This window comes from Dermacentor silvarum, chromosome 7 (genome assembly GCF_013339745.2).
Source record: "Dermacentor silvarum isolate Dsil-2018 chromosome 7, BIME_Dsil_1.4, whole genome shotgun sequence".
Classification (NCBI taxonomy): Eukaryota; Metazoa; Arthropoda; class Arachnida; order Ixodida; family Ixodidae; genus Dermacentor; species Dermacentor silvarum.
Window position 1 is genome coordinate 88,703,006 of NC_051160.1, and position 15,090 is coordinate 88,718,095.

Below are 15,090 nucleotides of genomic sequence, written 5' to 3' on the forward strand. Positions count from 1 at the left end.
GGGCAGATGTCTTGCCTATGTCCAATGGCACCACACGTCCGGCAGTACTGCACGGACTTTCGATAGGGCTTACAGCGATAGTCCCCACTTTGGTAGGTGATGTAGTACGGGACGTGTGGCCCGTCGAAAGTGATGACGGCCGTGGAAGATCGACCGAGCATGCGTGCACCGAGAACTGTGTATCTCGAATCGACTCTGAGGCCAGCTACGATTTCGGCACTACTGGTACCTGGCAGGAGACCGTAGATGACGCCTCTGCTTAGGTCGTCGGGATGTCTCACGTGGGGGTTCACTTTGAAGAAGGTGCCGCCTAACTGGATGGTCGTTATGCTTTTGAGCTTGGTTGCACGTTCAGTGTTGGCGGTACTCGCAATGATGACGTTTTCTACCCTCTGCGTCTGAACTCGAACGTTATCGTGGAAATCCTGTTGCGTGAGGCCGCTGGATCTTCCGATGGCGTGGGTAACTGCGGTTAGGTTCCATTTCGATAAGTCGAGTCCCACTTGTGGCCTGTAGACAATCTTGAAGTCGTCGGTTGGGAAAGGTGGCATCTTCTGGTTGCGTTGTTTTGACGGTTGCGGTGTGGGCTTAGGGTCTTGTTTCGGCATTTCGTTTTGCGATTTTATGGGTTCCGATGCTTGTTTTCTCTTGCGTCCGACTTGCAGCCATTCAATGTGTTGGTTTTCGATTGTTTTCGCGCTGTTAGCAGTCGTAGGGTCGTGCCGATGTCGTTGCGGAATTCGCGTCCGTCCCATCGGTTTGCATTCTTGTCGGTTCCTCTTGTAGCTGGGTAGCCATCTGTTTTCCTCGAAAGTGCAGGCGGCGGAGACCAGGTGGTGTTTTCCTCGACGCTTTCTTCGTCGATGTAGGCGGCACGCGACGCTCTCAATCGGGCGCCGTGCGCATCATGAGATGTGTAATCGCAGAGAAATAGGGCACATGTCTAAATAACTTCAATATTGAACTTTAGGCCCCTTTGTCAGTGTGCCAAATAAGCATTCTCAAAGACTGATAAGAAACTGGCCACATAGCCAGCGACACATACCTAAAGATCTAAAGATTAGGTAGTGCAAAAATCGAGAAAGTAAAAAAAAATGTGGACAGTTTGCACTAGTGGGGCACGGCTGGAACACAGCGGAGCTATTTCCGGCTTTTGGTAAGTGTTGCTAGGCTTTGCTAAGTTTTGCGAGGTTATACATGGCTCGGCTAGGTTCATACTAAGTGTTGCTAGGTTTTGGTATGTATTACAAGGTTATGCATGGCTTAACAATGCTCATACTAAGTGTCGCCAAGTTCCCATGGATTTGCGGGCTTGGCGTAGGAGGTTCTCGGTGACGCGCAGGCCCGGAACCGATTCCCGGCGGAGCTGAGCATTCAGTCGGCCGCGTTCATTGTCTCTGGCCCAAAACTCGGGATCCTCGGCTCCGCGCCGGCGTTTGTCGGTGACGGTCTCGGTGCGATCGGCAAGATCGGCTCTTCTTCGTAGATCGTAGTCCCCCGGAGCCGTGTGCCGAGCTTCCTTGTAGGCGGCTTCTTCCTCGGAAGTTTTGCCTTTCTTCGGTCGCCCCATAGTAGCTGTGCACGCGCGTTCACTAGACGAGAGAGGCGACACGTCTGTCGGCGCGCCGGCTGCTCAGAGCTTCCTAGCATATCAGTGACGTCACGGCTAAGCGAACACTTGCATCTCCTCGGCTGGGGAGAGGAAGGCGAAGCGCACGCATGCCGTGGCAAGACTCCACCCACGCACGTGTGTGATGCGAGGAGGTTGCGTGGCTCGGCGACGCACAGCTGGGCCGAGTTTTCTGTCGGCACGGAACGGACTTAAGAAAAGCCTAACAGCTCCGCTGTAAAAAATTGCTCAATATCCTGTGCCATTCCGTTAAGAGATCTGTGTGGTTTAGCGAAGACAGAATTTCACGTGATAATGGAGGCTTGAACAGTGGCGGAACAATGTGACGTAGCTGGATCCGACGCTTCAGCGAGTGGACTGGTTTTATCGGCGAAGAAGCTGCTTAGCTTAGCAGCGCTTACGTACCTCAGCTCACTGTTCGTCACTTACACATGGGATGGCAGGGCCAAAATAAACTTCTGTGGAGAGTAAAGTGAGAGAAATGAAATTTAAAAAAAAAGGGGGGGGGATGAAATAGGAAGTTGCTGTATTCAGTTGTGATGGAAAAAGAAACACTTCACCTACCTGCTTACTACTGTTAACATTGAGTTCTGCTTGCAACATCTGTACTGTCCATACCAGCTTCTCCTACATCATAAGTTCCCGCCCGCCCCTCTCGTTTTAGTTACTTTTTTTTACACATCGACTCGCCTCACACTAATTTATGCGCTCGCTGATTGGGGATGGCGAAAACTGAATCTAAATGCTGCTTAAGGAAAGCTGTTGCTGTATTTAGGACATAAGCCTTATATGAACATTGGTTGCAGTGGCTTTCCTATTTCCGCCACTGTTGATCATTGTGTGCTTAAATATGTCTATGATCCAATAAACTTTTGTGTGAAACATTTATTAGGTTGTCTGCCGCAGAATTTAGTTGCCTCATGGTTATAATGAAAAACATTACCGCGTTCATAACTATATCATTATAGTTGACATAGCTTTTTGTGGTGTGTTCTGCTTTTGAGACTTTGTAATTTCGGTATGACTTTTGCAGGCATAACTATAACTTCTGCAAGTGGAGATACATATTCCAGTGCAATGAAGGTAAGGAAGTTGGCTCGTCAAGATAGCTGCTATTGGTCCAACGCCTCTCTCTCAGGACCACTTTAAACCGACTGGACTCGAGAGCCTTCTCTGAGTCAAAGATACTCGGACCGTGGCTACACCCGTCACTGGCACAAAAAGCGATGCGTGCATTAGGGCAGTATTTGAAGTGCACCGGTTTAAGAAACCGCCTATAGTGTCCCTGTACATCGTCCCACGTGTACTCAGTACTCATTCTCTCCCTATTTTATTCTTTCTATTCCCCCATTTCCTCACCCCTAGTGCAGGGTAGCAAACCGGACGCTCTTCTGGTTGACCTCCCTGCCTTTCCTCTCCTTGCTCTCTCTCTCTCTCTCTCTGCTATTGGTCTCTAAGAACGAACTGGTCGTGGTATTTTATTTTTCTGCGACCTGTAAATATATACCACGAAGAGTCAGTTCGGAACCATGCATTGAAAATAACACACCCATTATCAATCCATCAATTTTGTGGCTATTAGCACTATTCAGTTGAATGAAAACTATTTCTCAGAATTAGTGGCTCTATTTACTTACATTACGCTGAGGGTAAAAATACAATATATATGGTCCTTCTTTTCTTTATTTGCACTAAATTAGATGGCACTTTCTACGGAATTCGCCCACGTTCTCCAGTTCTCTTTTCAAAGTGCCTAAGGCTATTTAAAGAGTGTGGTACGTTGCACCACCTTCATGATCGATCCATGTTGAACCCTGTTGACAACGCTTGCACATTTCTTCTCTGGAGTACACTGCAGATGTCATCGTTGTTCTAACTTTGCTCACACGACGTAGCCACAGCAACGCACGATCGTATAGCACTTAGTCGCAGATAACGTGACAATACCTGCTCCTATTGCTTAAGCCCCTTAAATAATTATGCAGGACCCAACAATCGGCATTTCGCATAAGTAGGACTCAAGCGGCAACAAGGAATTATACCGTTTGCGTCATACCAATCTCGTTGTCGTCTTCATGTTGTTGTCATACGCACGTTACGCTCACGATACACACACAACTGCTCGATTTACACAAACACGTTGTAACTTTTTGTTGCTCCTAGCGATAACACCTTGTACTTTGTCACTGGTAACTGTCAACGCCTGGTAATGATACCTCAGTGCATGGGATCTGTATTTCTTCCTACGTTATTGATGCTGTCCGTATGGCTGAAACCTAAACACTGCACCGAAAGATTCCTTACCAAAATATTTGTCTAAGTAATTATTACCACAGAAGATCAGGATGGTTGCTAACGCTTTGCTTCTCAAAGGTGCGCGCTGAGCTTTCTAATGGCATCCATTCGTTGATGCAGTTCTGCACCGCTCTTAGCAGCAAAGCGCTGTCGAGCGTTTTCGGCAAGTAGACGACGTTGCTCTGTTAACTCGTTCTCACTGAGGATCCGTTCCGGCTGTACTTTTAGCGCTCCTATGCACGCCGTCGTGCTCGTTAACGAGCCGCCGCAAGATAAGCACGAAAAAACGCCGCCACAATTCTCATTTCTGCTCCTCCTGTGTAGCGCAAATGTGACATCAGGGCCACCTGGACCAATCGCAGACGCCGGCGCAACCCTCGGCACCCGGTGATCAAATTTCGCTCCCCCTTGCTCGGCCCCGTTTGAACCCTTTGCATATCTGCTCGCTGCTCACCTCATCAACCGGTGAGGTAAGGAAAACCTGCCTCAGTAGTCAATGCTAGTCGCACAGATCGATTATACGTTAGTACGCCTGAGCTAAGAGCACACAATACAACTTTGGAATGGTCCCACAACGGAGTTTTATAATTTCACATGTTTAGACGCATTGTCGTTGTTTCATCCCACGCGAAAAATCTTAGCGTCATAAACGCTTGAAAACGTGTTGTACAACCTATGAGCTCCGGGAGACTTGCTGCGATCATGCGACACAGCTAGGGGGCAAGACAAACAAACTCACTGACCATCTTTGGTTATTGCCGTAGAAGGATACCGCATTTCCAGCAATTACGGCACCACGCAGTGACTTCGCATATCGAAACACAAACACAGCTTGTGAGCAAACACAGCTTTCCGAAGAATAAGCACCAGCTGAAACAGCAAAAACCTTCCCAGCTTCAAAAGCATAAAGTTACCTTCCGTTGCAGTGCGTGCCTATGCCAATCTTGTGAAAAAACTGCACTGCAATCTTTTAGATGGCCTATCAGAATGCTTGGACAACCCACCAAGAAAGCTCCTATCATCCTCAAAATAACTGACATGGCGTTCCAGCCAATCGCCTGTGACAGTGCGTTTCAACTGTTACCAGTGACAGCAATAGCGGCACTGATCAGAGTTATTATGTTGCAAGCCAGCTACCCTCCTATCATAGAACGGTCTTCTTATGTCGGCAACAGCAATGACGGATTAAATTTTGCGAATCAACCTATGGCTACTTTAGACGCAAGAACATAATTTCACAACCGTTCCACCATCGCATGTACGCCTCTTATCAACTATACCGCTCGTTTTTTTCAGCCGTAGTTATCGTTAGCTTGCTGAGTTGAGCTGTTTTGGCTTCATGAATACGCTTTATTTTGTCATATAATTGTTACGGCGAAATGCGTTCGTAAGCTGTTATTATTTCCATCCCTGGTTTTGAGAGCCCGTGTCATCATACTTGTATAAAGAAGTCACTATTTTCGTTTCGTTAATCAAAATTATTTAATTAAAATGCTTACCTGCATTATGCCTCCATTCTATAGAAGTTCATTTCTTGAGACAGGAACCTCTAAACTGCAAGAAGTCATTTATTGTTCTTCTGTGCAGCTCCTACAGAACAAGCAAAAACCCCTGTATCTATATGGGGTTGAAGGCGTGGAATCAAGCAAAAGTGAGCACGCGTGTTGGCGGTCTACGTATGATGCCACGGGTGCTAACAGTGTACTTCGCCATACTGTGAAGAGGAATTGGAATGACGTAAGTGTCACTCGGGAACAAAACTCCTTCATTGCAAAATCCTTTAAATAGAAAATAAAACTGATCTAACTCCGTTAGAAAAAATTAAAATGGCTGTGTAAATCAACTTAATTTAACATTAGCTCGACGTCCACTCCTGAAAACGTCCATGTAGCACAACGTTAGCATTGCATTTGCGGATACATGGTTTACGTTCTCATATTATTATCTGTTTACACATTCATTTTGTTGCTGTGCTGGATCGATTGCGCACTGTTGATGTTATATAATCATTCTACTCCTATTCAATTATGTTATGTTTGTACTCACATGTGCATTTAAAGATAGAATTATTATTGCTCATTTCTGTGTAATCTTCAACTACCAGATGTTTGATTAATTACTTCTAATATGTTGATTTGTATTTTCCCGTAATCATAAGCCTTAGCTTATATGGTGTCTTTATTTACTTCTTTTATGTTGATTTATATTTTCCCGCTATTTTTACTTTCGTTGCTAATCGTACTGTTCTGCATTTTATACATTTACTAACAGGAGGTCCCCCTGACAATTTTTACATTGGGACCTCCTTCTCTATTGCCATTACAATGTAATTGTAATTGTGTTAATGTCTACACAGAATAAACATTGATAAACAAAATGCATGACGCATCCTGTCACATCGCATCGTGTCTAGTATACTGTTTCCGGAAAAAATATTCTCAATATGGCGGCTATTTATTCACAATGAAACAAAGCTTGCTACGCTGCATTTGTAATGCCTCATGACTACAAGTATCCCAATTATTTTAGAGAATACGCTCATATCATTCCATTTGAACGCAGACTGTAATGAATGAAACAAATATTGGCCCCGTGACTTGACTTCGGTGTTGTACAACATGTTCCCCAAATTAATTTCTGTTACATTCCGTTCAATGCATCAATCAACCAACCTACAGAACAGAAGTGAAGGCGCGAAAACGACGACGGACGAAGAGAGAGCACACACACACACATAGGGCGCCACGGTCTCACTATCACGGTCTTTCTAAAGGGCTACAGGAAACGTAAACTTACTATCCTCCATACCAAGTGGGACGCTTTTCGCCACGCTCGCGATGAACGAACTCCAGCCCCCATCACTAACCTCGATAAGCTCGAAGATTGGGTAGATACCATAATTCAAGACTCCAATAATGCAACCATAGAGACAGAAATGGAAGATGACAGCCCCACTCCGGACTGGAGACTAATTCACTTATGGGAAGCACAGAAGAGCATACAAAAATGATGGTCGTCACAAAAACATAACAAGAGCCTTAACAGAAAAGCTCGTACAATTAGAACGGGAAATTGAACAGCACTCCCAGTTACTAAGTCAGGAACACTGGAATCAGCATTGCGATCGAATTAACGGGCAGTTGGGCAATAAAAACACATGGTTCCTGCTTAGTCACTTAATCGACCCTAATCAAACCAAGTCTGCATCACGGAAAAACATGCAAATTGTAATAGCGTTTATTGGGCGCAAGCGTTAGGGCTGACCGTTCGATCAGTTCAGGGAACCGCGAGCGCGAGCGGCGTAGTCCGAGCGATGCGCTGGAGAGACTGACCCACTAGACAGCGCTGGTAAGGATGCCCCACTGCATCGTCCCTCTTCTTCACTACAATTACCCCGGGGACGAAAAAGGGAGCCGTCCGGCGACCTAACAGTTCGTCACGATTAGGGGATCATATACGCCTTGAGGCGCTCGACGTTGACAATGTCTCGTCCGCGACGGCGCATGTCGGAAGATGGTTCAAAGGGCTCAATCACATAGTTGACGGGTGATGCACGCTCGACGATGCGGTAGGGACCTTCATACTTAGGCATTAACTTGGAAGACAGACCAGGTGCAGCGGAAGGAACTGAGAGTCACACAAGCGCTCCAGGAAGAAAGGTGGGCGCAGAGGTGGTGTCACCACGAGTGTTCTTCTGGTGCTCTTGGTCATTGGAGGTAAAAGCCCGGGCGAGGTCGCGGCACTCTTCGGCATGTCTCACCGCATCAGAAATGGGCGCACATTCAGATGCGTCGGGCCGGTATGGTAGCATTGTGTCAACGGTGTGCGATGGGTGCCGGACATACAATAAGAAATATGGCGAAAAACCAGTAGTGCTCTGCGTTGCGGTATTGTACGCGTAGGTGACGAAGGGCAGAATGGCGTCCCAGTTTGTGTGGTCGGAGGAGACGTACATTGAGAGCATGTCGCCGAGCGTACGGTTGAACCGTTCCATGAGTCCATTGGTTTGAGGATGGCACGCCGTTGTTGTGCGATGAACAACGTGGCACTCTTTGAGAATAGCTTCAACTACTTTGGAGAGGAAGACACGTCCGCGGTCATTGAGCAGCTCCTGGGGTGGCCCATGACGTAGGATGAATCGACGAAGCAAGAAGGAGGCAATCTCACGCGCTGTAGCTGCCGGAAGCGCCGCAGTTTCAGCGTATCGCGTAAGGTGGTCAACCGCCACAATGGCCCAGCGATTTCCAGCCGATGTCATGGGAAGGGGCCCGTACAAATCTATACCGACGCGCCCAAAGAGCCGGGTGGGGCAAGTTAAAGGTTGCAGCCCAGTTGGTGAGAAGCGGGGTGAAGATTTCCGGCGCCGGCAATCGGGACAAGAGCGTACGAACTTTTGAACGTAGCTGTACATCCCTCGCCAGTAGTACCGCTGTTGAAGGCGCTGGTAAGTCTTGAAAACGCCAGCATGGGCACACTGGAGATCGGCGTGGAAAGCTGCGCATATTTCAGAACGCAGGCTGCGAGGAACTACTACCAACCACTGGCGACCGTCGGAGCTGTAATTGCGCCGGTGAAGCAGGTCCTCGCGAATGGCGAAATGTTGAGCTTGACGGCGCAACGCGCGGTTTGTTGACCTGGTCGATGGATCAGAGAGCCACCCTATAATCGACGCAATACATGAGTCCTTGCGCTGCTCGGAAGCGATGGTGCGAAGGTCGATGGAAGACACAGTCAACCGAGATATATTGTTGTCAGCTAAGGGAGAGCGCGAGAGGGCATCGGCGTCCGAGTGGTGTCGTCCGCTGCGGTAAAGTACGCGGATGTCGTAGACTTGCAAGCGAAGCGCCCAACGTGCAAGACAACCGGTCGGATCTTTCAATGACGCCAGACAACATAGTGCGTGGTGGTCCGTGATGACATCAAATGGGCGGCCATACAAATATGGCCGGAACTTAGTAAGAGCCCAGATGATCGCGAGACATTCTTTTTCTGTCACGGTGTAATTGTTCTCGGCTTTCGTAAGCGTTCGGCGGGCATAAGCGACGACATACTCAGGGAACCCTTGCTTGCGTTGCGCGAGGACAGCACCAAGGCCAACACCGCTGGCATCTGTGTGGACCTCTCTAGGGGCCGTCGGGTCGTAGTGGCGCAAAATTGGGGGGGGGGGGGGGGGGGTAGTCAGCAAACGACGAAGACTCGTGAACGCCTCGTCGCACTCTGATGACCACGAGGTGAGGAGCCCGCTGCTCCCTCGGAGCTTCGTCAGGGGCGATATGATGACGGCGAAATTCCGAATGAAGCGTCTGAAGTATGAGCAAAGAACCAAATACATCACTGCGCAATTCTTTGATGGACGTTGGCTTGGGGAATTCGGCAACGGCGCGAATTTTGTCGGGGTCGGGGAGAATTCCGTCCTTGGATACGACATAGCCAAGTATCGTGAGTTGCCGTGCTTGAAATCGGCACTTCTTTATGTTTAATTGTAGGCCGGCGTTCGATAAACACGTCAAAACACGCCGGAGGCGTTCGAGGTGAGTGGGGAAGTCGGGCGCGAAAACTACAATGTCGTCAAGATAGCACAAGCATGTGTGCCACTTTAAGCCTCGCAGAACTGTGTTCATCATGCGCTCGAATGTCGCGGGCGCATTACAGAGTCCAAAAGGCATGACGTTAAACTCGTACAAGCCGTCGGGCGTGATAAAGGCTGTTTTCGGTTGATCTACTTCTTCCATAAGCACTTGCCAATACCCGGAGCGCAAATCCAGAGATGAAAAGAACTCGGCTCCTTGCAGGCAGTCAATTGCGTCGTCTATGCGTGGCAGGGGATAGACGTCCTTGCGAGTGATCGTGTTCAGCCGGCGATAATCGACGCAAAACCTTACGGAGCCGTCCTTCTTTGTAACAAGTACGACAGGAGAATCCCATGGACTTTTCGAGGGTCGAATTACTTCGCGCGGAAGCATGTCGTCGACTTGCTCGTTAATCACACGACGTTCGCTGGCAGAAACGCGATACGGGCGTTGTCGCAATGGTGGATGAGAGCCAGTGTCGATGTGGTGCGTTACAGTTGAAGTCCGACCCAAGGAAGCTTGCCCCACGTCGAAAGACGAAATTCTTCCAAGAGGGACAGCAGCTGAGAACGCTGGGCCGCAGTAAGGCTTCCAGTGATGGAAGAACCAAATACATCTCTGGGCAATGCGTCAGATGTAGAAACAGCACTGAGCGTGCGGTAGGTGGCGCAATTCGGGTAGTCGGGCACGTCGATAACTTGCACATCGTCGATGGCTTCCACGGTACCAACACATTCTCCCGGAGCAGCATGACAGGGTAAGGGCACGGGTTACAAACGAAAATTGTGCTAGTGCCCTTGATGATGTCCACGGTCGCAAACGGTAGCAACAGGACCTTCCGTGTGAGGAAACAGCCAGACGGCGAAAGTAATGCAATGGCGTCCGAGAGGCCACTGCAGTGCATGGACACGATCATTGAGGTGTTGGAAGCAACCTCAGTGTGAGCTTCGACGATCAGTTTCCTGGAAAGCGGCGGAGCGTCAGTAGGCGTCAAATCTAGCCGCGGCGATAATACTATTTCGGCCCGTGCGCAATCGATAACGGCTGTGTGGCGCGTGAGAAAATTCCAGCCGAGGATGACATCGTGAGGGCAGGAGGAAAGGATGAAGCATTCTATGGCGTAGACAACGTCCTGAATTTCTACACGAGCAGTGCAAGACGCCAAGGGTCGAATATGCTCAGCACTGGCTGTGCGAAGGGATAGTCCAGACAGGGGCGTCGTGACTTTCCGAAGTAAGCGGCAAAGTTTAGCGTCCATAACACATACGGCTGCTCCTGTATCCACGAGTGCAGACAAGCGGACACCGTCGACAAACACGTCTATCACATTTAATAGGCTGCAATGAGGACTTGTGCACTTCGACGTTGACGCAGCCCTTGCCTCTTGGACTGCGACTGTTAGTTTTCCTCATCCCGAGGGGCGGCAAGAGGTCGCATCGGCGATAACGAGCGCGGCGTGGAGATGGGGAACGGCGGGTGTATGGCGGCGGGCGGTATGTCGGTGACACACCGGAAGGTGGGTCGTAAGATGGACGGGGCGAACAGTTTAGCATGGATGATGTGACGCTGGGCGGCTGCACACGATTACAGAAACGAGCCACGTGACCGGCGTAGCCGCAGGCAAAGCATATAGGCCGGTTGTCAGACGTACGCCACCGGTTCGCTGTGGCTGGTCCCGCCCACGTCGAATCACGCCATGTACGGAGCGGCTGATGATATGACTATATAGTGGGCTGCACTGGTGGCCTAGCCACGACGTCGGCATAAGTGAGGGGCACAGGCGCAGAGAGTGGGTGGGGCCTCGCGACGACTTCAGCGTAGCTGAGCGGTGCTGGTGCCAGGGACTGTTGGGGTGGAGCCACGACCTCGGTGTAGCTCAGTGGCATAGGCGCAGGAACATGGTGACGGTGGTCGGGCAATACGTCGGCGATTTCTTGCTCGATGGCGCGGCGGAGCGGAGGCACGATAGTCGAAGCGGGCTGTGGCACATGCGGCGGCTTAGCGAAGGGTACCAAGGAGAGTTGGCGCGCTACTTCTTCCCGAATGAATGCCTTCATTTCAGCAAGCAGTGCGGTCTGGTCGAAGGTGGTAGCCAGACCAGCGATGTGTTCGTCGCGTGAGGAAGACCCACGAGTCAATGAGCGCTGCCTGCGTAGCTCCTCGTAACTTTGGCATAACGTAAAAATCTCTGTGACGGATTGCGGATTCTTAGCGAGCAGCATGTTGAAAGCGGCGTCCTCGATTCCCTGCATAACGTTTCTGATTCTGTCTGATTCCGACATCGTCGCGTCCACGCGCTTACACAAGTCCAGGATATCTTCGATATAGCTAGTGAAGGACTCTCCTGGCTGTTGGGCTCGTTCTCGCAAGCGGGATTCTGCTCGCACCTTGCGCGCAGCAGGTCTACCAAACACAGCTATTAATGAGGTCCTGAACGCGGACCATGTAGGAATTTCCGTCTCGTGGTTGTTGTGCCAGAGGCTTGCCACGCCGGCGAGGTAAAAGAGCACGTTGCTTAGTTTCGCGGCATCGTCCCATTTATTGACGACGCTTACTCGCTCGTACGTGGACAGCCAGTCCTCCACGTCGTTGTCGTCTGTGCCGCTGAAAACAGGAGGATCCTTGTGGCGAGGTAGCCCAGAGCACACGACGGAGGGTGTAGGAGGCGTTTGCCGGGTCGTCGGCTGAGATGCGTCCTGAGACATGGTTGAAGAGAGGGTACGGGATCGAAGCTCCAGGATACGTTCGAGCGTAGCACTCTCCACCACTTGTAAAGGCGTTTATTGCACGCAAGCGTTAGGGCTGACCGTTCAATCAGTTGAGGGAACCGCGAGCACGAGCGGCGTAGCGCTAGCGGTGCGCTGGAGAGACTGACCCACTAGACAGCGCTGGTAAGGATGCCCCACTGCATCGTCCCTCTTCTTCACTACAAAATAATTACTTATTCGTTCCCCGGAGATGACGACACTCTCATTAAAGAGTTGAAAGATCACTACTTCAACGTCGACAAAAACTTCCCAGTCTCAAATACCTACACATGGCAAAACAATGAAGCCCTCGATAACGACATTGAGGAGGCTGAAGTCCGAGCTGTTCTTAATAGCATAAATACCACAGCTGCGGCCGGTAAAGACGGGGTCACAAATAAGATGCTCAGAAACCTAGATGACCATTCAATCATAGAAATTACAAAGTTCTTCAAAACTCATTGGAAAGCTGCCCCCATCTCTTCCAGCGGGAAGCACGCAAAGGTCATTTTTATACCCAAATCGGGCAAAAAGCTCGAGTTAGGAAACTTAAGACCAATTTCCTTGACCTCTCGCTCAGGAAAAGTCATGGAGCGTGTTATACTCAGAAGGCTAAACGAATACGCTGAGACGGAGCGGCTATTCCCTCGCCCGATGGTGGGATTTAGGCCCAATCTTTCCCCACAGGACATTATGGGGCAATTACAACACGACATCCTGCAACCAAACCCTATCAGAGCCACAAGGACCATACTAGCGCTAGACGTAAGCAAGGCCTTTGACGGTGTTACGCATCGCTCAGTCCTAACTAACCTGAACCAGATGAACGTGAGGAAATGCTGTGTCGCATATATCTGAAACTTCGTCAAGGAAACAACTGCAGAAATTCGTTTGGGCGACCGCAAGAGCGATAGTTTCACCTTAGAAACACGAGGATCCCCGCAAGGACCAGTTCTCTCCCCTTTCCTTTTTAACATTACCATGAGAAACTTGCCAGCCCTCTTATGCAAAACCCCACGTTAGCCATTAAATATATGCAGACGGCATAACCACAGCCAAGCGGCCGACGATGCAACTACGGCCGTCACGTTCGCTCCCATTGCAGCGCGCCCTACGCGGCAGGCCGCACGTTCTTTTTATCCAGCGGCCGTGGCATAACAATCTGGAAAAACACTGCCTCAGATTGCGAAATCACAGAGGCACTGCAAATGGCTGCGGACACGGTCGATGATTACGTTCAACTAAATGGACTAACATGCTCTGCCCGGAAATCCGAACTACTGATAATCAAAAACAGAACAGACAAAACAGACAGCCAACAGCAGGCTTCCACAATAGGGGTTCGAATGGAATCTGGCCCGGTCCCGCCTGTGCTGACCATCCGGGTGCTCGGAATCCTCACACAGCACAACACCCGCAACGCACACGCTATAGCACTGTAAACGAAAATACTCCCACATGGGTGTTTTAACAAGGTGATTTGCCCTATATACTCCCATCCTTCAATATTTACTCCGATGTATGCGGGCAATACAGCGACATTCCCACGTTTCACTCCGTTCGCTAACTGCGGGAGGATAAAAGCGACATGACGTGTTTTTACTCCGCCTTCAATATTGTGTTCTCTGGGAACTACGCACATGGAGTTTTGAAAAACTCCCCCGCCGGAGCAGGTTGGTCACGTGGTGCTTCCCATAAGGCTGGGCGCCGCGCCAGCGACCGGCCGCGTTGGGTGGAGTCGGCGCTGCTCATAGCTGACCTTTTCTTTAGTTTTTTTATACAGATGTGAAGTGGCGTTCCATGCCAGCGTTTCGCCGATTTTCTCTCCTATACTTCCTTCCAGAAAGTGTTTTAGGCGTGTCTGAAGCTCACTGTATCTCATCTTCATGTACGTTCGCTGTGATTACTTTGCTGGCAATGATGAATGCAAGAGCAACGTTTTCAAGCGCGGAAAACGGCTAAAGTGTGACCACGAAGCTGCGGGTTGACTCATGATGTCGGCTCAGGTTTCTGGCTGTGCTTTCATGTTGCGTGACCATGACTTCTGTTCTTCAGTGCGTGAAATACGACTTTTATTTCATTTTTAGTATGTGCTGACCACGTCCGGTGTAATGTTTGAAAGTGCCGCGTAGCAATGGCAACAGCAGCCACTGTTCGAACGACAACGTCCGTGCTAGTCGCACATGAATGTCATATTCAGACCTCGTTGCGGTGCTCTGTTTCCAGTAAGTAAGACCGTAGTGCAAGCAACTCTTTTTATGAATCTGTGTACGGATGCCCTCGCCCAAGAAATACAGTACGACGTAAGTACGTACTGTGAATAAAGCTTCTTACTGAGCGATGTGAATCGAATTGTTATCACGCAGTTCTGTTTTGATCACGCCGTTCCTTCGGATATGGCATTAACATCATGCTCTATCCAATACACTGATTTAGGAGCATACCTGCTGGCTCCGAGTGTGAGGATTTGTTTGACCGATCAGCGGTGTAGCTCCGTTTCACAACCGAGAGGAATTCCTTGGACGCTGAGCAAGTAGTGCGGTCAAAAAAATGTATTACGCAATTTTCGGTGCTACGTTGGCTGCTACCAGTCACGCTCACACATAACAAATTGTTCTCAAGCCACCATTCTTTCGCACGAAGCTGATTTTTTCATGAAAAACGTGCACCTTCATTTTTCTTTCTTACTGTATATAACGCACTACTTATTGGCCGCGAACGCCGGCAGTGTGCGAAGTCGCTTGAGTGCTCACAAAATGGCATGATAATATTGAAAAAATATGCCATTAACGTTGCTTTCTCACTATTCTGAATTAACGGTTTCCTATTGATTTAGGTTTCATGGTCA

General features: G+C 49.4%; 1 protein-coding gene and 1 long non-coding RNA gene across 3 annotated transcripts in view; both read left to right on the forward strand.

The window, feature by feature from the left end:
- The window catches only part of LOC125946854 (uncharacterized), a 184,956-nt gene that overhangs the window by 37,774 nt on the left and 132,092 nt on the right, over positions 1 to 15,090 (forward strand). The window contains exon 2 of one of the 2 annotated variants that reach the window (XM_049670945.1): positions 2,664 to 2,713. The exons of the other annotated variant lie outside the window; for it this stretch is intronic. Within the exon in view, the coding sequence (XP_049526902.1) occupies positions 2,664 to 2,713 (50 nt within the window). The remainder of the gene's footprint in view (positions 1 to 2,663; positions 2,714 to 15,090) is intronic. 2 annotated transcript variants of the gene reach the window in all.
- LOC125946855 (uncharacterized) overlaps positions 5,531 to 15,090 on the forward strand; it is a 43,806-nt gene continuing 34,246 nt past the window's right edge. The window contains exon 1 of the long non-coding RNA XR_007467928.1: positions 5,531 to 5,662. This is a non-coding gene — a long non-coding RNA (uncharacterized LOC125946855). The remainder of the gene's footprint in view (positions 5,663 to 15,090) is intronic.